This window comes from Xyrauchen texanus, chromosome 14 (assembly GCF_025860055.1).
Source record: "Xyrauchen texanus isolate HMW12.3.18 chromosome 14, RBS_HiC_50CHRs, whole genome shotgun sequence".
Lineage (NCBI taxonomy): Eukaryota > Metazoa > Chordata > Actinopteri > Cypriniformes > Catostomidae > Xyrauchen > Xyrauchen texanus.
The window spans coordinates 22,288,687-22,315,934 of NC_068289.1; the positions used below are offsets into that span (position 1 = coordinate 22,288,687).

General features: G+C 39.4%; 1 protein-coding gene and 1 long non-coding RNA gene across 2 annotated transcripts; both read right to left on the reverse strand.

Annotated features, from left to right (window-relative positions):
- Nucleotides 1-1,725: 1,725 nt before the first annotated feature.
- LOC127654555 (uncharacterized) lies at nt 1,726-2,711 on the reverse strand. The gene is made up of 3 exons (XM_052141763.1): nt 2,457-2,711; nt 2,188-2,342; nt 1,726-2,065 (listed from the first exon to the last, which is right to left on the reverse strand). Exons 1-3 carry the CDS (start codon nt 2,709-2,711, stop codon nt 1,726-1,728), a joined length of 750 nt encoding a protein of 249 aa, XP_051997723.1.
- A 909-nt stretch (nt 2,712-3,620) lies between these two features.
- On the reverse strand, nt 3,621-4,414 carry LOC127655026 (uncharacterized). The gene is made up of 3 exons (XR_007972004.1): nt 4,336-4,414; nt 3,946-4,019; nt 3,621-3,794 (listed from the first exon to the last, which is right to left on the reverse strand). It is a non-coding gene; the product is annotated as an uncharacterized LOC127655026 (long non-coding RNA).
- Nucleotides 4,415-27,248: the final 22,834 nt, after the last annotated feature.

A 27,248-nucleotide genomic window follows, 5' to 3' on the forward strand; every position in this document is an offset into this window, starting at 1 on the left:
GTTGGTATTACTTTTTTATTACACAGCCGTATCTGTTTGGAGTAAACTAATTATTTGCTTGAATGTCAGTTCATGTTATAATGTAATTTTAATATTAATTTAAGTAATATGTTTGATTGCCCCACCTATCAATTGGACCATTTTTCTAAATCTGATATTCTCTCAGTAATAGGAAAGTTAGGTCTTCCTGTACAGACAGAGTTGCACTTGACAGATGAATCAGGGACAGAGGTGGATGCAGATGTGTTTGAGGAACTTTTACAAGCAGGGGACCTTACCATCAATGTGTCGACAGAAAAGTCTACAGGTTAGACATAGCTTTGTTAGAGGAAAATGAGGATCATGAACTGACGAGTATTGTAGAGACATGAAGGTATAACCATTTTTTTTGTGTATTTCTTTTAACTGTTTTGTAGTTGTGCTTCAACAAGATCTAGCAGAAATTTCTTTTGAGTCGAATGTAACTGACACCTTATCCTCTGTGCCATCTGATTCATCTGATGCAACAATAATTCTTGAGAAAGATAGTGGGGTGAAAAGGACCCACGCCGATCAGGAATCAGCAGAAGCGGTATATAGCTAATGACATTTTTTATATGTATGAAATGAGTTAATAAAACTGAAACGCAAAGATATTGTGCAGACGAGCTGTAGTCTTGTTGCAGTAAAGGTTAACATGATAAATTATTGTCTGATTCTTTTTATGTTTAGATAGTGAGAGATATTCTTCAGTCCAAGCCAGGGGGAGAAAAAGTGTTGCATGTATATGACAAAACGAAGACATTGACGGATGGTACAAGGCGACATATGATAAACCCACTGGTGGCTGACATGATTGAAGTTCATGGGTAAGCATTTTATGTTCACTGGTGCCCATCTTAAATCAACAAATCATTTTTTATAGAATAAGATGTGCACTTGTTACAGAACCCTGTTCCATTATTAAAAGCCATTCAATTGTGGCCTCCTATTGCTCATTTAAAAGGAGCTTATGGAAACTAATTTGTGTCAGTATAATTAAACAAAACTTGGTACCGGAGCAAAAAAGTCATCTCTGAAGCAAAACTATTAAAGAAATTAAGTTATACAAATTAATTAGCCAATGGGAACACATCCCTGAAACTAATTTGTGTCAGTATAATTAAACAAAACTTGGTACCGGAGCAAAAAAGTCATCTCTGAAGCAAAACTATTAAAGCAATTAAGTTATACAAATTAATTAGCCAATGGGAACACATCCCTGAAACTAATTTGTGTCAGTATAATTGTGACCGATCACGGAAAGTAGGGACACAAGTCGGTTTTGGGGCATTTTGAGTTATTCACAGATTCTGAAAGTGTAGTCTCCAAGCTTTCCAACGATTTGTAACACATGGAAATCTGACAATATTTGGAGAAGTTGTGGCCATTTGAAGGTAGGCACTCAAAAAAGCTAAAAGGGGAGAAAACGGCCTCAAAAGATTGTGCAGTTCTCACCTCTCTCTGCTGCTGGGAGTGACAATAGGGCTCATTTACATCTCATTTAGATAAGCCATACCCCTGTAAAGCTCCCCCTGTAAAGCTGTAAAGCACAGGGGAGCAAAAGGTCAGGAAAATGTGCCATCAAAGAAAAAAAAAGTTTGCAAACAGGTAATAAATAAATGTCTCTTAGCATCTACCGATAAAACTGTATAGGCAACTCTTATGTACACTGAGTGCTTTTCATACAAGAATGTAAAACTAAATTCAGGTGGTTGGTTGATAAAGTGACATTGCAGGTGTTGTAAACAAGAAAAAGTCTTTGTGACACAGTCCAATGAAATTACATTCGCATCCTCTTCTGTGGACTCTTCTGTGTTGTGACCCTTGCGCTGGGCATGTGATGTCTCTTGCCTCGTCAGCACAGAATGGCCTGATTTTTTCATATAGATAGGTCTGCCTGTCAATTTTCAGTCCAGGTGGGGCCAGGACAGGAAGACCGTCGACAGGGGGCAGATCTGCTCCGTCGCAGCAGTAGCTGATATTCGACAGGTTGTGCATCACGGTGACTTTTGCAAGCACCACACCTGGTCTCTTGGCTTCAAAGCTGTGACAGAAAAAGCACAGAAGACATTTTAAACATGGCAAAGTATTTTCTTATAAAAAACTGTCATGTGTATGTTGTTGCTATGTTATATTGTATGTACACAATGTGAAAGTTTCAATTACCTGAAGTGCTGATAACTCTTGATCTGTGGGAGTCTACGGAAGTGGCGAGTCAGATGCTGCTGCCAGTCGAAGGTCTGGACTAAAACTTTGCCCTCTGCCGTTCCAACAAGCTGTGGGATATTGAGGTGACTCACAGGAGAGCTGTTTTCCACAACCTGATGACAAAAAAGAGAAGAGAGGAAGAAAAAAAAGATCTTCAGTTAAATGTTTCATTGAAGCAGAACAGAAAACAGCACTGAAGTCATTAAAGCAAAGTAAAGTTAAAGTACCTCAGCGATGTCTGCCAAAGTGTTGACTCTTGTCTTCATGTAGGCTTGCTTGATGAGTCCAAAGCCACAGTCAGGGGAAAACTTGGTGTGGCCAGCAATAAGGAAGTGGATTTCAATTTTATCGTGAAGCTTGTGTCCAACCCGCCAGGCAAGGTACCAGAGCATGAAGTTGTTCTTGTTCTGCCCACTGCAGTTGTCACAATGAAGATCCACCTCTGTTTCTCCAACTCCAAAGTTGCCAAAGAAATGATGCATGTAGCTGATGACTTCATTGCTTCCCTTAGTAGATGACATGCCTTCATCAATCAGGTAATTCACCTGTTTCTGCAGCCCTTCACATGAAACACCAAATAGGCCACATTTCCGTGGGGTCAGGAAGTACATTGGTCCTGGCTGGAGAGGGTTTGAGGGAAAGTGTAACTGTAGGAGACAGAGGGAGAGAGGGAACTTGGATTAGATTAAATTAAATTTGCATCTATTCATAATTGTCTAATAAAGATAAAACTTACTATATTGATGCTATTCTGCATTTGCACTATTTATTCTCATGCACCAAATCGCCCTTTAAGGGACATTAATAAAGTAAAGTGAAGTAAATGTGTGTGAAATATTACCTGCTGAGCAAAATCAAAACTGTAATGCATCCTAATCTTCTTGCTTGCTGGTAGGGATGGTCCAAAAGACAGGTTGGAGCCAGAGCAAATCTTTCTGCAGGCAGCAGTCATGTCGTTGTACACAGCCCTCTCTTTCTGCACAAGGGAAAGATGATCTTGTTGCTTCTTTACTGCTTCAGACTTTCTATCATCTGGGAGGTTTGCACTTCGTATCAGCTGCTCGTTATTGCTTTGGCACTGCCAGCAGAGATCTGTGCGTGGCGGCAACTTTTGATGTGTGGGAGAAGTCGGTTCCACAGTGCTTTGAAGCTGGTTTTACAAACTGCACGCTCACCTGAAAAACAGATATTGCTTATGGTTAATTGTATTGTAATTGCTAATAGTGCTCCGCATTATTTCACTTTATAAGCACTCAATTTTAAATCAATGTTTACACATACCAAGCTCCTTAGCAGACTTCACGTAGAGACGCCACACTGAGGCCTTGGACACATGAGTTGGCAGCAACTTCACATGCCAATCCTTATGCCCAGGTTGTCGGCCAGGCAGCATGATGGCATTGTCTTCTGCATAGTGTTTTATGAAGTCCACAACTCTGTTGATATCCTCAGGGCTGATGAACCTGGCTGGTGGACGTGGCAATGAGTGCTTCTTCCTCAAACGTGGTCTTGCCCCATTCTCCTCATAGTGTTTGACTATATCAGCCAGGGTGTCTCTGCCAATGCTGAAAAAAGGGGAAATAAGAAAAAACGTTTAACATCATGGTCTTGCTAACAGGCATCTTGTCACCTATATCAAAATGTATTGTACAAATTATAGGTACTTTTACTTTACTGAAGTAAATTTTATGATGAATACTTTTTACTTTTACTTACTTTAGAGCTTGTATCTGTACTTCCTGGTTTAGTCTTGTTTTAGTCCTGGTTTAGACCTCAGTTAGTGGTTAGACCTGGTTCGAGTCAAAGGATTAAAAAATCCTAAATTAAGTCATTAACACCAGTCAATTCAAGCAATTGAAGCATTATTCAAATTAATAGCAGAAGCTCACATTACCATCTTAAAGCTCATTATAGTAATGGGGTTTTGGCAAGTGATATGATGCTAACGATTAGCAGCTAACGTTACAATTAAAACGACAGTCCTGAGCTAGCTAAAAACAATAGGTAGGTATTGGAAGGTCTAAACATGGACTAAACATGAGATAACGTGTACGTGTTCTTAGAATGAACAAAAAGCGACAAACTTTGATGTTTATGGAAACTCACCCCATAAGAAACAGAAAAGTATTCTTGCAGATCTCGTTGCCTCCAATGAAATAAGTCGTTCGGGCACACTTTCTCTTTGTCGGGTCTTCTTTGTGGATGTAACCATCTCCGAAGTTTGCACTGTGCGTCTGTTTGCCTCTAAATGTCCAATAATTCGCATGTCCTGCCACTCTTTTTCCAGCAGCTAAAGAATCCAGCCGTATGTTGTACATAATGTCTGGAGAAAGCTTCTGGCTACAAGACTGTCTCCCATGCAGAGAGTTCTCTTTTCTCCTCGTGTAACATTTACAGTCAAAGTTACGGATTTTCCCCATTTCTCTATCTATATCCCCATCAAATGTTACTATCGATATAGCCTCTGATATCTTACGGTCCAACTCGTCTGACGCCAGTCCGATACATTCTTCCTCGTCTTCATCTTCGCTCAGTTGTAGATTAGGGATATTATTCAGTCTTATCATGCCACTTTCATCGTCGCTCAGATCGTCTTCAGAATCAGTGAACGCTTGTTCATAAGCATCCGGCTTGTCGAAGAAGTACTTCAAAACATTTTCGTTGTAACGCCACGGTTCAGCTCGTCTCGCGACATTCTTTGCGGCGTCCATCTTCATTGAATTTTGATATCAGATAGAGCCGGCTAGAGCGCTGCATAATAAGTAGCCACGCTGTTGGGGGCGGGGGCAAAGCGCCGCGGCTATTCAGTACGGAAATACACACAGACAATGACACGCCCCTACTGCATGCTAGAATCTCCGAAAAACAAGCCGATTTCAACCTCAAAATGTACGCTTTTAAATATACCAATACTGTTATCTCAAACATGGAGAGGCTTCTTCATGATCTCAACTAACAGATTCTGCAAAAAAGCGGAAATCACCAATTTTGGAAAAAAACACTTGTTTCTCATTTTGCTCACAAGTTGTGCTGCCGACTTGTGTCACTGGTTTCCGTGACGGGTCACAATTAAACAAAACTTGGTACCGGAGCAAAAACGTTATCTCTGAAGCAAAACTATTAAAGCAATTAAGTTATACAAATTAATTAGCCAATGGGAACACATCCCTGAAAAAAAAACGGATGAATGTATGATCGGTGTGAAAGAAGCAAAGGGAATAGTAAACAAAAAGACTAATAGTTATCATGATAACACAAATCATTTGTTTGCATTAACAAGGTTTACTTTAGAGATGACTGTCTTTTTTTGTGCTTTTTTCTTAATAATAATCATTCTTATTTTAGTTTGACATTTAAGTTGTTTTGATTATTTGACACAAAAGCTCATTTCTATACTTGTATACAATTTTAAAGCTTGAAAAAGAATATGTTTTTCTACTTTTAAAGGAGGATCCCACCAACTTATGTGCGAACAAAATACGCTCTTGGCATCATCACTCTATTTCCTTACCTCGGGGATCCTTACTCCAAAAATGTATATGTAAGTTTATAATCGAATGGCTTATACTACAATTTATGCAGGGAGATTATTCTGAATTTGCCTTGTATTGCTGTGACCCATCAGTTATGTTTAGTTTTGTTCTTCTCAAATTTTACAGGAGCACTTCTATGATGCTGACAGTGGATCTGGTTATTTGGCCTGGAGGATAAAGACAGTCCAACGCAACACTGCAGTTCAGTCCCGGAGATGCTCAACCACCACTACCTATAAAGATGGTCCAAAGAGCAAGAGGGATTTTCTCCTAACTGACAAGCAACTGTTTGGGGAGGAATGCCGCGAGGCAATCTCCATATTGAAGCATACAACTGATGAATCGGTTGTCAAAGAGAAAATGAGGGCAACATTTCAATACCGTCAGACACTAGTTCAAGACCAGCAAAACTCCTCAACAGTCCTGGATGTTTTCCCACGTTTTCTCGATACACCTGGTTTGGTAAGAAATGCATATGGTTTCATTTATTCATTTTTAAAGTGAACAATGTGTATTTAAGGTTTACACTTTCAGTTACACAAGCTTAAACATACTGAAAATGTGTGGATGGTTGCAAGGACTTATGGAGTTTCTTCTGTAGATTGACCAAGACTTTACCTTGATGTTTGGAGAGGAGGTTTCTGGCAGATTATTGGCAAAATGGCCCACTTACTTCAAACCCAGGATCCTGGCAGACTGCAAGAATTCTAATGAGTATGTTAAAGACCTCTTGTCTGGGCATCAATCCTCAGATGAGTCTGGTAAGCATCACTCATTATCTTTTTAAAACATTAATTTTCTTGCCTGATTGCTAAATCTTGTATGTATAATAATGTGGATATATTTATTTTCACATGCAAGTCTTTCTTACAATCTTCTACTTTCTTCTGCTTTCCCCCTAGGCTGGGACAGTGACCTTTCAAGCATCCTACTGCTGGTTCACTGTAACCCGCACACACACACACACACACAAGATGAGACAGTCACAATGTATGTCAAAACTGCGTTTATTTGCAGGCAAACAATAGTACAGCACGGAAAATCCAGAGGGAGAATGGTCAAGGTAGCGTAGGGTCAAAGGCTGGGGAAACAAAGTCGAGTAAAGGGGGAAATCCGGGAGAGAGTGGTCAACGAGAGTGGGGAGGTCGAAGCCGGGAATCGGTATGCAAACTAGAGGGGACTAGAGGGAGCAAAAGACGGGAACAAGAGGAGCTGGCAAGCTAAGAGGTAAACAAGAGGAGGTCAGAACTAGACGAGACTAGCGGGGGGCAAAGATATGGGAAACTAAACACAATAACCAACCCTGGAGAAATGAATACGTGTGGAATATATAGTGACGAGTGCAGGTGTAAACAATGAACAGGAGTGCAGATGACGCGAGTGCAGGTGTAAACAATGACGTGGTGATTGGGACGAGTGCAGGTGGTCATAATGTTCTGGATGAGAGCGGGAAGCGCGCGAGTACGCTCGCGGAGTGCATGTGTGCCCGGGGGGTAAGATAGTCTACGAGCATGTGAGCTCGTAGGAGCAAAAACGAGCGTGCAAGCTCGAACGAGCAAAACGGCCGTGGAAGCCCGAGGGAGGAAAAAGAGCGTACGAGCTCAAGGGGGCGGAGCGAGGGAGCGGGGTTCGTGACAGTACTCCCCCCTCTAAATAGGACGGCTCCTGACGGCCGCGGGAGGCGGTGCAGGATGATCGGGGGACAGACAAAGGGAAGTGAGACAGTCCATGTTCAGTTCAAGGTAAGGTCAGGGGGAACATAGTGGACAGGCGGGTAGTCGGGAGATCTAGGGGGCAGCCATAGGGCAGAGACTGGGTCAGGGAGTCTGGAAGGCGACTGGAGGACAGGGACTGGGTCTGGGGGTCTGGAAGGTGACCACCGGACAGGAACAGGGTCAGGAGGCCAGGGAAGAGGCCACAGGACAGGGAGAGTGTCAGGGGGCCACCGGACAGGGTCAGGGGGCCTGTGAAGAGCCGTGAAAGGTTGAGCCGTGGAGGACTTGGGAGACGGAGCCTTGGAAGACGGAGCCGTGAGAGACTCGGCAGGTGGGGTACTGAGAGGCTGAGGAGGCGGCGCCATGGGGAGCCCAAGAGACAGGGCAGAGGGAGGTGGTGCCGCAGGAGGCTCTAGAGGCGGAGGCCTGGAAGGCTCTGGAGGTGGAGCCGAAGGAGGCTTTAGTGGCGAAGGCCTGGAAGGCTCCGGAGGTGGAGCCGAAGGAGGCTTTAGGGGCGAAGGCCTGGAAGGCTCAGGAGGTGGAGCCGATGACGGTGGCGCTGTGGGAGGCTCTAGCGAGGTAGGCCTGGAAGGCTCTGGAGGTGGAGCCAAGGGAGGTGGCGCCGTGGGAGGTCCCCGAGGCGACGACCTGGCAGGCTCTGTAGTCTCAGGGGGTAGAGCCGAAGCAGGCTCGAGGGGCGGAGCTCTAGAAAGCTCGGGAGGCAGAGCCGTAGGAAGCTCTGGAGTCTCTGGGAGTAGAGCCGTGAGAGGCTCGGGGAAAAAGGTCGTGGAAGACTCGAGAGGCTCTAGAGGTGGGGCCCTGGAAGGCTCGAGAGGCTCGAGGGGAGGAGGAGCCCTGAAAGACTCGAGAGGGGAAGCCCTGAGAGGCTTGAGAGGGGGAGGAGCCCTGAGAGACTCGAGAGGCAAAGCCGTGAGAGGCTTGAGGGGTGGAGCCATGAAAGACTCGTGAGGAGAAGCCCTGGGAGGCTTGAGGGGAGGAGGAGCCCTGAGAGACTCGAGAGGGGAAGCCCTGAGAGGCTTGAGAGGGGGAGGAGCCCTGAGAGACTCGAGAGGCGAAGCCGTGAGAGGCTTGAGGGGTGGAGCCATGAAAGATTCGTGAGGAGAAGCCCTAGGAGGCTTGAGAGGGGGAGGAGCCCTGAGAGACTCGAGAGGCGAAGCCGTGAGAGGCTTGAGGGGTGGAGCCATGAAAGACTCGAGGGGCGGAGCCCTGAGAGGCTCGAGGGGAGGAGGAGCCCTGAGAGGCTCGAGGGGAGGAGGAGCCCTGAAAGACTCGAGAGGCCAAGCTGTGAGAGGCTTGAGGGATGGAGCCATGAAAGACTCTAGAGAAGCCCTGAGAGGCTTGGAAGGAGGCGGAGCTCTGGGAGGCTCGAGAGGAGGAGCCCTGAGAGGCTCGAGAGGAGGAGCCTTGGGAGGCTCGTGAGGCGGAGGCCGCGAGGGCTCTGAGGGGCGAGCAGAGGCTGGCAGAGCCGTGGAAGACTCTGGGGGCGGAGCAGAGGCTGGCAGAGCCGTGGAAGACTCTGGGGGCGGAGCAGAACCCGGCAGAGCCGTGGAAGACTCTGGGGGCGGAGCAGAACCCGCAGGGCCGTGGAAGACTCTGGGGGCGGAGCAGAACCCGGCAGAGCCGTAACAGGCCAAGTGGGTTGAAAATGGATGAGGGCAAAGATCTTGGATTGAATGCTATTCAGTCATGGTGCCTTGTGCGAAACGCTCCTCTCATTTTTGGTGATCTAGTTGAAAGAAATAACAGTTATTGGAACCTGCTCCTCCTCTTGCTTCAAATCATTAATATAGTGTTTTCACCAGTTGTTACTAACGGTATAACATATTATCTGAAGCATTTAATTAATGATCATCACAAGCTATTCAAATCTTTGTTTCCTGAGAAAAGACTTATTCCAAAGCATCATTTTATGATCAATTACCCAAGGCGTATTCGTAAAATAGGCCCACTCCTTCATGTATGGTGCATGAGGTTTGAGGCCAAACACAATTTTTTTAAAAGATCTGTCAAGAATTTCAAAAATATAACAAAAGCATTGGTCAAACAACACCAGAGACAGCTAGCTTATCACTGGGAGAATTTTCATTTTCAGAGGTTTGAGTTTTGTCCAGTGAGGAAGGAAGTGATTGATAGCTTGGAGGGTGGTGAGGCTTTAATTGCAATGTTAGATGTGAATGCATACTCTGATGTGTCAACTACCAATTGGGTGAAAAACTATGGAACCGAGTATCAAATTGGTATGTTTGTTTGTATTTAAACAAATATGGAAGTTTCTGTTTTTGGAAAGATCACCAGTATCATTATAAATGAAGATCAAGCTTTCATTTTGACTTGCACAGTTGATACTCTCTATTTTGATGAGCACTTCAGTGCCTACTGTATTGAGGAGAGGGATGATTCATTTTCTGTTATTTCTATTGATGAGTTGATTTATTATAGACCCTATAATAAACATGAGATGGATGAAAAAATATACATTGGGCCACATTGCCATGTTGTGTAACCCGTGCTATTGTTTTGTGTGACCCGTGCTATTGAGACTGCCAATTAAGAAATGTTATTGTTAAGCAATTGCTATGTTTGTGGTGGGCTTGAAAATACAAGTTTTATTTGACCAAACTTTAGTATTGATGTTTTTCTTCTTTGTAATAGTTAAGTACTAGGAATATACTGAATTCTAAAGTAAAATTGTACCATATATATAGCATTAGGTATTATAACTCCCTACAGTGTTTTTTTAAATATAAATCAACTCTACAAGAGTAAAATACAGAGTTTAATTTTAAATCCTCTATAGTGTTACATAGCAGCAACTCTAGTCGGTGTTAAAACAGAATATACAAATAGTGTTACATTTTAACACTGCACACTAGTGTTGCGTAAATTCAACACTGGCCTGTGTTGACTGGTGTTAAATTTCAACTATTGAGAGAGTTGCTGCAACTCTATCACAGTGTTGAGCGTTTAACACTTTTAAAAGTGTAGTTTTAACTCAAAATAGTGTGGACCAATATAGACACTTTAAAAGTGTTTAACTCTATTGGTGTTGAATTAACACTGCTGATTTAGCTGTGTATGCTTAAACACTCTGCTGAATTCTCTTAGCAGATTTGTTGATACACAAATTTTAATAAAGTATTAGACTTGTTTTGGTCGATGCTCTCAAAACACAAAGACGTTTATTTGTTGCCACCTACTGGTTAAGGTGTTATTTAACAAAAATTGTCACTGAACAAATCAGTGAACAAATCAGAATGACAGACGGAGGAACTTCATCTAGAGTTAATTCACATTACTAAACAAACATTACACTTATTATAGTAATGGGTGAGATAATTTAATATCATAGAAATTGTAAAATGATTATGTTATACAATTTGTGTTAGTAAATGGAGAACAAAAGGCATGATTGGCATACTGCCAATAATTAGAAAGTTATAATAGTATATGGTTTGTCTCTATTCAAGTGGTTTTGGTTATTTTTATAAATGTTTATTATAGAAAATGACAGATTTCTGAATGAATATTAGCTGGCTAGCTCAAATGATGCAAAAACACACTTATTCACATTTAACTTAGAATTGCATAATAAAATAGGGGTATTTTATTTCCTTTTAAGGCTTTAAAAACTGAGTTGCAGGGTTAATTAACCCACCGGATGCTTCTGGCAGATGACATGGCATGTTCTTAAATTAAAAACAATTATTTATTTTCTACAAAGGAATGCACACTTTAGCAATTCTCAGTGTCAACATTCTGAAGTGCCACGGAGCGCAAGGCGCATAGTTTTCCATGAAATTCGACCCAAATCATTATCAAAGGACAAATATAATTTACTCTAGTATAACTGGATGATATATTGTGTTTAAGGATCTTTCATAGAGACTTCACAATGTATTTTCAATAACAAGTATGTCTTTTTGTGGTATGACAGCTTGAGTGAAAGACCTATTCATGGCTGCATACAGAGAAATTGCACAATAAACATTGCACAGTTAAACCAGTTTCACTAACCTGCAAACTCATCAACGTCACATTGTTCGTTCTTGAAGAAGTACAAAAAACCTTTGCAACTTTGGACTGCCATCTGCGCCACTTCAGCTCATCCTGTGTGTGTGTTTAGGTGTGTGATCGTGACCATGACCGGCTTCAGTAAATGGTCACCCTCTTGTGGTCTCCCAACACTAGTACGCCAGACTGTTAAACAGAGGCCAACTGAGTGAATTGGAAAGCGTGCCAATTGGCCTTCTAATTTATATTTTGGCTAATTTTAATATATCGATATTTTATTTTATTTATATTTTATTTTACCCTAGTTTATAGTGTATGTGCTTTTCCCACTGTACTCCCAGAAATGTTGAATTATTTCCACTGTGTTGAGTTGTTGGGCTCCATCCTATGACATTTGTTATCCAGTCTGTTCAAGCACATGCACACTTTCATAAAATTTGACATTCATAGCGTTTCTATATATGCTTAAAATGGCTTATTTTACTTATTTGGATAGTAAAATGTGATTGGAATTTGAAGTGCACAATAATATGAACAGACGATTATATAAAAATAATAACAGCCAATTTTACAACAGGTTTTGTCTGTACCACAAGCAAAACACAATAGTTAATAGAAAAATAGTTAAACTTGGTTTGGAGGGTAAACATTTCTAAAAGTATACATTTCAGGTATAACCATTGCTGCACGTTTCTGGATTGTGAACCATTTTTTACTTTTTAAGTCAATTATAGACATCGTTATTGGATGTCAGACATCACATAGCATATAAATTAAAATAATTACCTTGTAATCTGTATCAACCAGAATTTCATCACCAGCGTATCCCTAATTAGTGAGCATTCCCATCAGACTTGATCAGACAGGAGTATATGATGGTCAAATGCATCCTTTAAACAGTCATCAAATGTAGAGTGATCACAAGCCCACGTCAACAATTAATTCCATCCCATTATCAGAGCCTTTGAAAATTGGCATAACTCAGATTTGCCTCTCATCATTGGTTGTTTGCTGCAGGCGTCAACGGGCGAGAGAGACACAGCAGAAGCTACTGGCGGAGTTTGCCTCCAGGCAGAAGAGCTTCATGGAGACGGCCATGGATGTTGGTGAGCATGAGAATGAGCTGACCTTTATTAAAAATCTGAGCAATCCATCCAGGAGTTCAACAAGATTTGTAGATGATCAGATTCATGTTAATATGGCTGAATTTTAGGCTGACATATTTCTGATGTAAAGATACATCTGGGATATGTTTAAACCATAGTCTGTATAAAGATGGACGACGCGTCTCCACATCCTCCCACTGTACAAAAATTAAGCCAAAATATCCTGGAAATGGGCACTTGCTCGGATGACGCCTCTTGTTCTGCATGTTTCATGGGTGGCATGGTTGAAGGCAGGCTGTGTGTGTGTGTGTGTGTGTGTGTGTGTGTGTGTGCTCCGTCAGAGCAATTTAAGCTTCAAGTGATTATTGATATGTGATTATTTTTTATAAATTCTTTTGTAATTATCACTTAATTCATTTGATTGCAATTTTTATTCGATTGGCAGTCCTAGTTCAAAATATAGTTTAAAAGACCCTGGATACATAAATAGTCATATGTGGTACCATTTGAAAGCTTAGAATCTGAACGTTTCACAGAACTCCACCACTTCTGCATTTATGTTACAATAAAAATACAAAATAAGACTTGAAAACCACCATGTCACAATAAGTGCCACCCTGAGGTGATGTTAATATGAAATATTTTAAAATAACACAAAATAAGATAAATCATATTTCACATGAAAGATTTAATGGTCAGGAATGTAGTTTTGCAGTTTGCATTTTTTTTTATTATTATTATTTTTATATAAATAACACCACAGTTTGAATGATTATCATTCACAAAGTGAAATATGGTCTCTGTTAGACAAATGTCTAATTTCTGCTTCGACTGTTACTTCTGTAAGCCCCAAGAAGCCACAATATACTTTTCTTGTACGTACACTGGGTTGGGGGTTGATTTGTCAAACTTCTTTGATAACTGAATTGTGCAGGTTTGGTTTTGTTTTATGTGTGGTTTTTCATTGTTCTGACCATCCTCTATACTATTTCAACACTTGAGGCATTTTCATTCTGGAATTTAGACGCTGCCAAGGCTATTTCAGTGATACAGTATTATTTGTCCATGAGTGATCTTAACCCTCTGGGGTCTGAGGGTATTTTGGGCCCTGGAGAAGTTTTGACATGCCTTGACATTTGTGCTTTTTTTCAGTTGCTTAAAAACATATTAATGGCTAAAGTCTGATAACACTGTATTCAGCACAAACTGGGCTACAATAATATGTGAGCAACGTGTGTGTACAGGTTTGTATTTTTGAGAAAATAACGTTTATGCGTGGTTTTTGAAAAAACTAAAATTTTAAGGCCATATAACACATACTAAACATTTGTCAACACGACTTTTGAGATCTGGTCTTGTAGCCTAGATTTGTTGCTACAAAATTATGTGAAAACCATCCTGATCACTCATTCATACAAAACAATATAGTAATTTAACTTTTGTAAGACAATTTTAGTGTTGAAAGGTAATATGTGAGGAGGCATGAATGATCACGAATATTCATTGTAATTTATTGTAATTCACACATGAGAGACAAAGACCCTTCCCTGGGACTATCAATGAGGGATAGAGAATGAATGTGAGGAGACTTAATGATCCAAATCAAGTTTTAAGTTAAAAGAAGTAATCTGACTATATATTTTCTTTACATAAAGACTTTACTTAATATTAGAGTCTCTTCTGCTCAAGACTGCATTTATTTGATCCAAAATACAGAAACAACATTGATATTCTGAACTCTTTTTACAATTTAAAAGAACAGTTTACTATTTAAATATATTGTAAAATGCAATTTGTTATCAAAGCTGAATTTTCAGCATCATTACTGCAGCCTTCAGTGTCACATGATCCTTCAGAAATCATTATAATATGCTGATTTTCTAATATGGTCATATTTAAAGTGTATTTTACTCATTTAACCTGAACAGATATTTGCAAGCACAAGCTTTGTTGATGATAATGAGGCAGCGTAAACACTATTTAAAATATTATCTAAACATTCATATAATTTTATATCATATTACCTATCATATTTATATTATACAGCATACAATTTATATACCTGCTTTAAATGTTCATCGGAGTCCCGCTCTTCTTCTGAGGAAAATGTTAACTCTTCCATAATATCCTGGAGCTTTCTCGTCTGTCTATCTTTGCAAATGCGCAGGAAAATTAATGAAATGTGTTTAAATCAAACCTCACAGTCGCCTGTGTATCGTTACAAACACGCAGAAAAGTTAAGTTGTGTTGTGTTTTCATTAAACCTCTGAACACAGTCGGGGGCGTGTACATTTGCATTGATCGTCTCAGCACATTAGCGTATAAATGGCGCGCTCTGCTGGTGGGTGTGATCACATTACAGATAATTAGATAGCCTAGTAAAAACTGTACAAACTGTACATCGCTTTGTTTCAAACAGATTGCATTGCAGCAGAATATTTGTTTTAAATTTGAATTGTTTTATTTAAAAGTAGACATTTTAAGCTTTCTTTGGACATATGTTTCATGTTTGTGTGATAAGTATTCGCGGAGTTTCAGTTCATTTTTGTGACGTGTTTCTGAATTATGCACGTGAACACAGAGACTGCTGAAAGCTCACCCTTTTTATTTTCTTTATTTTACAAAACCACAAGATTTTGTTGTTATTGTGAGTGTACACAAATAAAAGTAGACCCTTTATAGTCTCTAATGATGTCTTACACTTATCTGTATACCCAAAAATTACGGAGTATTTTAAGTTGTTTCTGCTGTAATGACGAAAATATCCAGCAGGATGTGCCGGCGTGTCCGTTGACCCCAGAGGGTTAAACCGATTAGCCTTAATTTAAAAGGCATAAAATGTGTGATCAAAAGGCAAAAACGTCTCTCATTTTATTCAGAAGGAGTAGGGATGCATAATTAATCGAAATAAAATAGAAACTGCGATATGACCTTGTGCGATTATTAAATTGCAAAGGGCTGCAATTTAATTAAATAAATAAATAGTCTGCTCTCTTCAAAGTTTATTTGCGCTGCTCTGTCCAGTCTATATTAATTTAGAGAATTGTTACAGTGTTTTCAGAGCAGTTCTGTGCTCCGCAACTCCCTCTCATGCTTTGAGTAACAGAAGTGCTCTGAGTTCGGTTCCGTTTGCTTACGAATCACAAAGGCTGGCGCGTCCTGCGTGAAGCGTTTTTTATTATTATCTGCGGTAGCAGCATTTCAGTGTCCGCAAGGCACAGGTATTATAATAATAACCCAGAATACAAGATGGGGAATAATTCAAATGTCTTTATTAAATGATTGCTGAGCAAACAACATGAACAGTAACACCTGTAGAGTCCAGAAACATCTCTTCATTCTCCTTATTACACTCCCCACGGAAACAAGTGAAAGCGGAACTAATATTACTAACATCCAACAAAATGAAAAGGAAGGAACATGCATATTATAAATCTATATCAAATATTTAGATACTATAATATAATGCATTAATTGCATTATTAATGCTAAATTAAATAATAATAATAATGAATACAAATAATTAAATTCAATAGTGACAAACTAATCAAAATTTTCACTTTAAATTTAATTACACCAAGGGTTATCAGTTCAACTTCAGTTTTACATTAAGCCTCATTCTTTAAGACTATCTTATATACAGTAAAGAATAGTTTGCATAAGCCTACTAGTTTTTAAAGTCTAGAATAAAGAGTAACATTTATATTTTAAAATTATATTTTGTGTACGGAATTATTAAATCAAACAACATTATTTTTGACAGCAAAAACTAGGCAACAGCAATGGTTTTAATTGATAATTCAAACACAAAGATGTTTGAATTATACCCCATCTTGTATTCTGCGATATTATACCTGTGCCTTGCGGAGAGATGCTGCTACCGCAGATAATAATAAAAAAACGCTTCAAGCAGGACCTGCTAGTTTAGTGTAAATAAAGCGTTTAGCGCACGTAAGCAAACAGAACCGAACTCAGAGCACTTATGTTACTCTAAGCAGAGGGAGTTGTGGAGTACAGAACCGCTCTGAAAAAACTGTAACAATGCGCTAATTTAATATAGACTGGACAGAGCAGCGCAAATAAACGTTGAAGGGAGCAGACTATTTATATATTTAATTAAATCGCAACCGTTGCGATTTAATAATCGCAAAAGGTCATATCACGGTTTCGATTTCATTTCGATTAATTGTGCAGCCCTAGTGGATGGTAACATTTGGATATGAAGAAGACTTTGTTTCACTGTTTATATATTTATTTGTTTGTGGTTGAACTGAAAAAAGGTCTCCGTTTGGTTCTTTTTAAGAGTGCTCAAGTGTGAAATCCCTAGTAGCCTTTTTGCAGTTGAACATGTGGAAAATATTACCATCATAATCGCAGTTCAAATCGCAATCGCAATCTTTTTCAAAATAATCGCTATATGACTTTTTGTCCAAATCGTGCAGCCCTAAGAAGGAGAAATGTTAGATTGAGTTTCTTCAGGAAACCCATCTCTCTGATACAGAGCACATGAAGCTGTGCAGAAATCCAACAATAGGGGAGTTGCAATTCTTCTCCACAAAATTAGAAAAAAATCTGTCATAGACAATGAAGGCTGGTATGTACTCCTTTCAGGCTTGCTATATGGGAAACGTGTTGATTGGTTGTATTTATGCCCACACAGCATATGAGCCCCAATTCTTTCCCAAATTACTTGCAGACCTTTCTTCATTTTCATGCTCTCTTATACTCTTAGGTGGGGATTTTAACTGTGTTAGATCCAACCATAGACCAATCTCCTCCAAAAATGTAACATGTCAAGGAAAAGAACTAGGCTTTTACAACTCCACAATGATTTGGAACTGTTTGATGTCTCGAGGTTAATACATAGGAAGTGGAAGGACTGTACTTTTTTTTCTCCTCAGTCTTTTTCCCGCATTGATCTGTTTTTATCATCAAGGGGGATGCTGGATAGGTGGAATGTTCTATTGGTATTACGACTTTATCCAATCACACTCCCATTACAATGATTGTTCACCCCCTTTTTAGAGATCTGCACAGTAGACAGTGGCGATTATACCCATCTATATTGACTTGCCCTCAATTTATGCAGTATCTTAAACAGCAATGGAAATACTTTACTGAAACTAATAAATCTCCAGAAACAGCACATCCCTTTTTTGGGCTATTAGAAATCAAGTATTATCGTCTATTGAATCCTCTTCAGATGTTACCTCTTTGGGTGAGCAGGAAAGTTTATGCAGATTTTGAAAGTGCTTTTTCTAGATTTGTATGGTATGGTATAAAACCCAGACAAAAAATTTAATCTCTGCAGACATCATTTCAATCAGGATTTTTCTCACATAGATTTGTCCTCCACCACCCGGATTGAGGCAAGTCACTCAGTTGCCTCCGCGTCTGAGACCGTCAACCCACGCATCTTATCATGTGGCTTGTTGCACGCGTTACCACTGAGACATCGGTGGCTTCACGCCATCCACTGCAGCATCCACGCACAACTCGACACATGCCCCACAGTGAGCAAAGCACATTATAGCGACCATGATGATGTTACTGATGTGACTCTACCCTCCCTAGCAACCGGGCCAATTTGGTTGCTTAGGAGACCTGGCTGGAGTCAAACTCGTAAACTCCAGGGGTGGTAGTCAGCGTCTTTACTCAATTAGCTACCCAGGCCCCCTTGTCCCAGGTTTTTTTGTATAATATAGCTCATAAAGATTTACGTAACAAATATATAGATGATGACTGGTATGAGGCCAATAAATGTGTGAGGTTCACTTTTATTTGTAACCGTCTCAGAGAGACCCATTTAGTTCTATTTTTCAAAGTGACATGTATCAGTATCCACAATGTGTTTGTATAAATAAAAGAAAATTGAGAGGGGAAGGGAGGGAAAGGAGGAAAAGGGAGAAAAGGAAAGAGGGAAGGGAGGTAGTGTAATGTCAGTGCTATTCTGAGATGCGGGTTGGCACTGTTTTGGCTGCACAAGGGTGACTTACACAATATTAGGCAGGTGGTTTTAATGTTGTGGCTGATCGGTGTATATACACACTGTATTATGCGCTTGACTTTGGTTTAATATGGAATGCAATTTTTTTTTTAAAAGTCAGGAATTTTCTTTGCGGTAATATACTGTAACACTATGGGTATTCATTGCACCCTCATGTAAACTAAGGAAACAAATTTGATTTAAAAATCTGATGAATGTAGTTTCTCAGCCCACTTGATAGCCTTACATTACATTGCATTTTTTAAATGTCACTTTAGAAGCAGTACATTTTTGTTTTTATATTTGCTTAAAATTCCCTTATTTGGATTGTAAAATGTGATTTTGAAGTGCACAATAATCACTGTAAGCTCGAATAAACAGTTATTTTCACCTACTCTGAATTTGTAGCTGTAGGATGTGTCACAGAAATATACAAAGGGGACATTGAGTAGTGGTCAACCGATAAGGGTTTTGACTAGTAGCACACCTTATTGGTATAAGTATTCCATGCCTGAATGTGTTGTATTTGTGATGTTTGGGAAGTGAAATGTGAATAGTTAGAGTTTATATAAAATTGTGAATGTGCAATAGTTTTTCTAAATTGTGGATTTCAGTTCCTTTTGTTCAACTGGTTGAGCATGGCACTAATGCTACAAGGTCATGGATTCGAAACCCAGGGAATGCACGTACTGATAAAATGTCTACCTTTAGTGCACTTTAAGTGGTTTTGGAATAAATAAAAATGTTATGGTTAGAAAGATGTAATTTAAATAAGAAGCATATCTGATCTGTTTAAAGAAACACGTTTTGTCTTTGTTTCCTATCAGAAGTCACCAGCGAATGCTAGTGATGTTGAGATTTTGTTTGAAATATTACCTTTAGAAGGCTATGTCGGATGTCCTTACTGACATTGAGCGCTGTCTGTTTTAAAGATGTGTTTGTGTGAGGATAAAACACACTGTTGAGCTCTGCTCTACAGGCTCCATTTGTTTTCCAGATTGCAATCAAAGGTCACTGTGGCACTTGAATATTTGCACTGAAATTATAATGAAAGATCAGTGCAGCACTGGAGGTCTTATTGCAGGAATAAGAATGGAGTAGAAACTGCACAAAAGGTGTTGAAGTTTGTTGATGTGCCAATAACACCCAACATTTAAATCCTGCCCCTCTTTAATCAAATCGTCTTTTCGAACACACAAATTAATGCAAGTTCAACCACTCTCCACATTATTTGCGATAGCTTGCAATTTTGAATAATTTCAGCAATTGTTCCACATTAATCGTGAACCTGGTTTTATTTGAATGTTTCTCCATGTTTGACATCGGCAGAAAAATCGTGTGAGGTTTACCAATATTCATGTATTTAATTTATTTTAGTATAACAAGTGTATAACAATCAGAGCAATTCACAAGCGGTTGCTTCAGTTTCCACTTCCCTTTTTACACAGATAGTGTCAGATCATCTCCTGTCTCTTCTCCTAGCCAGTTCACATGATCCTCATCCCCTGCATACTAATCCTTCACTGGACTACAACTCCCATAATACATTGCCTCCCACCATTTTCTCTCTCATGCCTTTTTGTATTTTTGACTTGTGCCTGTTTATTGTAGATTTTGACTCCCCATGTAGTTTTTGCCATTTTGGATTTTCAGCCTCTCTGGACTCTTTTCTGGTTTTGACCTTAGTCTGTTTTGATCACTCTATTAAATCTGCATATGGATCCTATGTCTGCCTCTCAGTCTGGTTCTTTACAGATAGTCTGTTTAAATAGACTAGACAAATTAAAACTGACTTAAAAATCCACTCTTTTGCACAAGTTCCAAAGTACTGTTTTCTGGAGTACTGGATTTGTGCACCAGTATTTCACTAGTAGACCTGTACAGATTTATTCATCGTTAAAATATGGATTGGCTTAGAATACTGTAGGTACAGTAGGTACTGTCATTTGCAAAAATTACACAAGACCAAATTAATCAGAAATAATTGCTGCAAAATCCTGGTTATCCAAACACGTCGTTTTAATGTGTTACTTTAGTTCAGTTAAATAAATGAAAAGCAAGGTGATAAAAACATTTACAGAATTAATCATGCCCTGACCTGTACATAAATTCTGTAATTAGATTCCTCCGTAAGGAGGGAATCTATTGTATTTGACGGTTTTATTATTATTATTATTATTATTATTATTATTATTATTATTAGATTCCTCCGTAAGGAGGGAATCTATTGTATTTGACGGTTTTATTAGATTCCTCCGTAAGGAGGGAATCTATTGTATTTGACGGTTTTATTATTATTATTACTAGATTCCTCCGTAAGGAGGGAATCTATTGTATTTGACGGTTTTATTATTATTATTATTAGATTCCTCCGTAAGGAGGGAATCTATTGTATTTGATGGTTTTATTATTATTATTAGATTCCTCCGTAGGAGGGAATCTATTGTAATTGATGGTTTTATTATTATTATTAGATTCCTCCGTAAGGAGGGAATCTATTGTATTTGTCGGTTTTATTAGATTCCTCCGTAAGGAGGGAATCTATTGTATTTGTCGGTTTTATTATTATTAGATTCCTCCGTAAGGAGGGAATCTATTGTATTTGTCGGTTTTATTATTATTATTATTATTATTATTATTATTATTATTATTATTAGATTCCTCCGTAAGGAGGGAATCTATTGTATTTGATGGTTTTATTATTATTATTATTATTATTATTATTATTAGATTCCTCCGTAAGGAGGGAATCTATTGTATTTGATGGTTTTATTATTATTAGATTCCTCCGTAGGAGGGAATCTATTGTAATTGATGGATTTATTATTATTATTAGATTCCTCCGTAAGGAGGGAATCTATTGTATTTGCCGGTTTTATTAGATTCCTCCGTAAGGAGGGAATCTATTGTATTTGTCGGTTTTATTAGATTCCTCCGTAAGGAGGGAATCTATTGTATTTGATGGTTTTATTAGATTCCTCCGTAAGGAGGGAATCTATTGTATTTGTCGGTTTTATTATTATTATTAGATTCCTCCGTAGGAGGGAATCTATTGTAATTGATGGTTTTATTAGATTCCTCCGTAAGGAGGGAATCTATTGTATTTGATGGTTTTATTATTATTATTATTATTAGATTCCTCCGTAAGGAGGGAATCTATTGTATTTGATGGTTTTATTATTAGATTCCTCCGTAGGAGGGAATCTATTGTAATTGATGGTTTTATTATTATTATTAGATTCCTCCGTAGGAGGGAATCTATTGTAATTGATGGTTTTATTATTATTATTATTATTATTATTATTATTAGATTCCTCCGTAGGAGGGAATCTATTGTAATTGATGGTTTTATTATTATTATTATTAGATTCCTCCGTAGGAGGGAATCTATTGTAATTGATGGTTTTATTATTATTATTATTATTATTATTATTAGATTCCTCCGTAGGAGGAATCTATTGTAATTGATGGTTTTATTATTATTATTATTATTATTATTATTAGATTCCTCCGTAGGAGGGAATCTATTGTAATTGATGGTTTTATTATTATTATTATTATTATTATTATTATTATTATTATTATTATTCTTCTTCTCCTTGAGCCCCAATAGCTCAAAAAGTCACTGGTCAAAAATTTTCTAAATTGGCACATTGATACTCCATGCCAACGGGTACCCCCAAACCAAGAATGGCCCACATTCGCCCATAGGTGGCGCTACAGGCCACGCCCAAAAAACAAAATTCAAAGTGATACAATTTCCACGCCATTTGTCCAAATCTTCTGAAATTTGGTGTACATGCCTCATTCCTCATGGGGAACAAAAAGCCTCAAGAACCCATAACTTCCGCCATGATGGATTTTCCCGTGACGTTGAAAATTTGCGAAAACCTACAAAACTCTTCTTCTCCTGAACCGTAGCTCCAATTGACTTGAAATTTGGTACACATGTGTAGAATGGACATCCTTGAAAACGTTACTTAGGAAAAATGAATACGATACAAAATGGCTGAAAGGGGCGTGTTTATGTAAATGTCCAAATTTTAACAATATATACGTGTCAATAAATCAAATGTAATTTTGACTGATGGTTTTTCAAACCTAACATGCTTCAAGATGACATCACTCTGAAGTACTACGCAAAGAATGGCCAACATTCAGCCCCTAGGGGGCTTACAGGCCATGCCGAAATTCCCATTTTCTGGTCTAAAATGTTCTAATTTGGTACAATGGTACTACAGGCCAACAGGAACCCACAAACCAAGAATGGCCGACATTCAGCCACTAGGGAGCTTAAAGGCCACGCTAAAATTCCCGCTTTCTGGTCAAATATGTTCTAATTTGGTACATTGATACTACAGGCCAGACAGGAACCCACAAACCAAGAATGGCCAACATTCACCACTAGGGGCGCTACAGGCCATGCCGAAATTCCCATTTTCTGGTCAAAAATGTTCTAATTTGGTACACTGATACTACATGCCAACAGGAACCCACAAACCAAGATTGGCCAACATTCGCCATTAGGGGGCTTACAGGTAATTCCCAAAAGTCCCATTTTCTGGTCAAACATTTTCTAATTTGGTATATTGATTCTACAGGCCGACAGGAACCCACAAACCAAGAATGGCCCACATTCAGCCCCTAGAGGCGCTTACAGGCCACTCCAAAATTCCCATTTTCTGGTCAAATATTTTCTAATTTTGTACATTGATACTACAGGCCAACAGGAACCCACAAACCAAGAATGGCCCACATTCGACCATAGGTGGCGCTACAGGCCACGCCCCAAAAAATATTTTCAAAGTGATACCATTTCCACCCCATTTGTCCAATTCTTCTGAAACTTGGTGTACATGCCTCATTTCTCATTGGGAACAAAAAGCCTCAAGGATCCATAAGGTCCGGTATGGATTTTCCTGTACATTGAAAATGTTTTGTTTAGGATTCAGACAAAGACATGTTTTTTTGAATTCCTTAATTGGGAGGGTTTATCCCCAACCATCTACTGATCAATTTTAAATGATTTGCCATTTTGAGGAGGAATCCGCATTGCTGCTTGCAGCTATATTTATTATTATTATTATTATTATTATTATTATTCTTCTTCTCCTTGAGCCCCAATAGCTCAAAAAGTCACTGGTCAAAAATTTTCTAAATTGGCACATTGATACTCCATGCCAACGGTACCCCCAAACCAAGAATGGCCCACATTCGCCCATAGGTGGCGCTACAGGCCACGCCCAAAAAACAAAATTCAAAGTGATACAATTTCCACGCCATTTGTCCAAATCTTCTGAAATTTGGTGTACATGCCTCATTCCTCATGGGGAACAAAAAGCCTCAAGAACCCATAACTTCCGCCATGATGGATTTTCCCGTACGTTGAAAATTTGCGAAAACCTACAAAACTCTTCTCCTCCTGAACCGTAGCTCCAATTGACTTGAAATTTGGTACACATGTGTAGAATGGACATCCTTGAAAACGTTACTTAGGAAAAATGAATACGATACAAAATGGCTGAAAGGGGCGTGTTTATGTAAATGTCCAAATTTTAACAATATATACGTGTCAATAAATCAAATGTAATTTTGACTGATGGTTTTTCAAACCTAACATGCTTAAAGATGACATCACTCTGAAGTACTGTGCAAAGAATGGCCATGCCAAAATTCCCATTTTCTGGTCAAAAATGTTCTAATTTGGTAAATTAATAGTACAGGCCAACAGGAATCCACAAACCAAGAATGACCGACATACGCCACTAGGGGGCACTACAGGACAAGCCAAAATTCCCATTTTCTGGTCAAAATGTTCTAATTCGGTACAAGAATAGTACAGGCCAACAGGAATCCACAAACCAAGAAAAACCGACATTCGCCACTAGGGGCACTACAGGACAAGCCAAAATTCCCATTTTCTGGTCAAAAATTTTCTAATTTGGTACTTTGATACTACAGGCCAACAGGAACCCACATACCAAGTGTGGCCCACATTCAGCCCTTAGGGGCACTACAGGCTACTCCAAAATTTCGTTTTCTGGTCAAAAACGTTCTAATTTGGTACATTGATACTGCAGGTCAACAGGAACCCTCAAACCAAGAATGGCTAACATTCAGCCTCTAGGGGCACTACAGGCCATGCCGAAATTCCCATTTTCTGGTCAAAAATGTTCTAATTTGGTACATTAATAGTACAGGCCAAAAGGAATCCACAAACCAAGAATGACCGACATTCACCACTAGGTGGCGCTTAGAGGCCAAGCCGAAATTCCCATTTTCTGGTCAAAAAAGTTATAATTTGGTACATTGATACTACAGGCCAACAGGAACCCACAAACCAAGTATGGCCCACATTCGCCATTAGGGGGCGCTACAGGCCACTCCCAAAATTTCGTTTTCTGGTCAAAAATTTTCTAATATGGTACAATGATACTACAGGCCAACAGGAACCCTCAAACCAAGAATGGCCAACATTCACCCCTAGGGGGCGCTACAGGTAATTCCCAAAAGTCCCATTTTCTGGTCAAATATTTTCTAATTATGTACATTGATACTACAGGCCAACAGGAACCCACAAACCAAGAATGACCCACATTTGCCCATAGGAGGCGCTACAGGCCACGCCCCCAAAAAATATTTTCAAAGTGATACCATTTCCACGCCATTTAACCAATTCTTTTGAATCTTGGTGTACATGCCTCATTTCTCATTGGGAACAAAAACGCCTCAAGGATCCATAAGGTATGATGGATTTTCCTGTAGACTGAAAATGTTTCGTTTAGGATTCAGACAGAAATACATGTTTTTGGATTCATCCATTGAGAGGGTTTAACCCCAACCCTCTACTGATCAATTTGAAATGATTTGCCATTTTGAGGAGGAATCTGCATTGCTGCTTGCAGCTATATTTATTATTATTATTATTCTTCTTCTCCTTGAGCCCCAATAGCTCAAAAAGTCACTGGTCAAAAATTTTCTAAATTGGCACATTGATACTCCATGCCAACGGGTACCCCCAAACCAAGAATGGCCCACATTCGCCCATAGGTGGCGCTTACAGGCCACGCCCAAAAAACAAAATTCAAAGTGATACAATTTCCACGCCATTTGTCCAAATCTTCTGAAATTTGGTGTACATGCCTCATTCCTCATGGGGAACAAAAAGCCTCAAGAACCCATAACTTCCGCCATGATGGATTTTCCCGTGACGTTGAAAATTTGCTAAAACCTACAAAACTCTTCTTCTCCTGAACCGTAGCTCCAATTGACTTGAAATTTGGTACACATGTGTAGAATGGACATCCTTGAAAACGCTACTTAGGAAAAAATGAATACGTTACAAAATGGCTGAAAGGGGCGTGTTTATGTAAATGTCCAAATTTTAACAATATATACGTGTCAATAAATCAAATGTAATTTTGACTGATGGTTTTTCAAACCTAACATGCTTAAAGATGACATCACTCTGAAGTACTGTGCAAAGAATGGCCATGCCAAAATTCCCATTTTCTGGTCAAAAATGTTCTAATTTGGTAAATTAATAGTACAGGCCAACAGGAATCCACAAACCAAGAATGACCGACATACGCCAATTAGGGGCACTACAGGACAAGCCAAAATTCCCATTTTCTGGTCAAAAATGTTCTAATTCGTACAAGAATAGTACAGGCCAACAGGAATCCACAAACCAAGAATGACCGACATTCGCCACTAGGGGCACTACAGGACAAGCCAAAATTCCCATTTTCTGGTCAAAAATTTTCTAATTTGGTACTTTGATACTACAGGCCAACAGGAACCCACATACCAAGTGTGGCCCACATTCAGCCCTTAGGGGGCTTACAGGCTACTCCAAAATTTCGCTTTCTGGTCAAAAACGCTCTAATTTGGTACATTGATACTGCAGGTCAACAGGAACCCTCAAACCAAGAATGGCTAACATTCAGCCCCTAGGGGCACTACAGGCCATGCCGAAATTCCCATTTTCTGGTCAAAAATGTTCTAATTTGGTACATTAATAGTACAGGCCAAAAGGAATCCACAAACCAAGAATGACCGACATTCACCACTAGGTGGCGCTTAGAGGCCAGCCGAAATTCCCATTTTCTGGTCAAAAAGTTATAATTTGGTACATTGATACTACAGGCCAACAGGAACCCACAAACCAAGTATGGCCCACATTCGCCATTAGGGGGCTTACAGGCCACTCCCAAAATTTCGCTTTTCTGGTCAAAAATTTTCTAATATGGTACATTGATACTACTGGCCAACAGGAACCCACAAACAAAGAATGGCCAACATTCGCCTCTAGGGGCACTAGAGGCCACTTGAAATTCCCATTTTATGGTCAAAAATGTTCTAATTTGGTACATTGATACTACAGGTCAACAGGAACCCTCAAACCAAGAATGGCCAACATTCACCCCTAGGGGGCTTACAGGTAATTCCCAAAAGTCCCATTTTCTGGTCAAATATTTTCTAATTATGTACATTGATACTACAGGCCAACAGGAACCCACAAACCAAGAATGACCCACATTTGCCCATAGGAGGCGCTTACAGGCCACGTCCCCAAAAAATATTTTCAAAGTGATACCATTTCCACGCCATTTAACCAATTCTTTTGAATCTTGGTGTACATGCC

Coding starts and splice junctions, on each gene's coding strand:
- LOC127654555 (XM_052141763.1), bottom strand. CDS start 2,711: ATGCATCATTTCTTTGGCAACTTTGGAGTTGGAGAAACAGAGGTGGAT. Junction 2,343..2,456: donor CTTTGGCAGACATCGCTGAG/GTACTTTAACTT, acceptor TTTTGTCATCAG/GTTGTGGAAAACAGCTCTCC. Junction 2,066..2,187: donor AAGAGTTATCAGCACTTCAG/GTAATTGAAACT, acceptor TTTCTGTCACAG/CTTTGAAGCCAAGAGACCAG.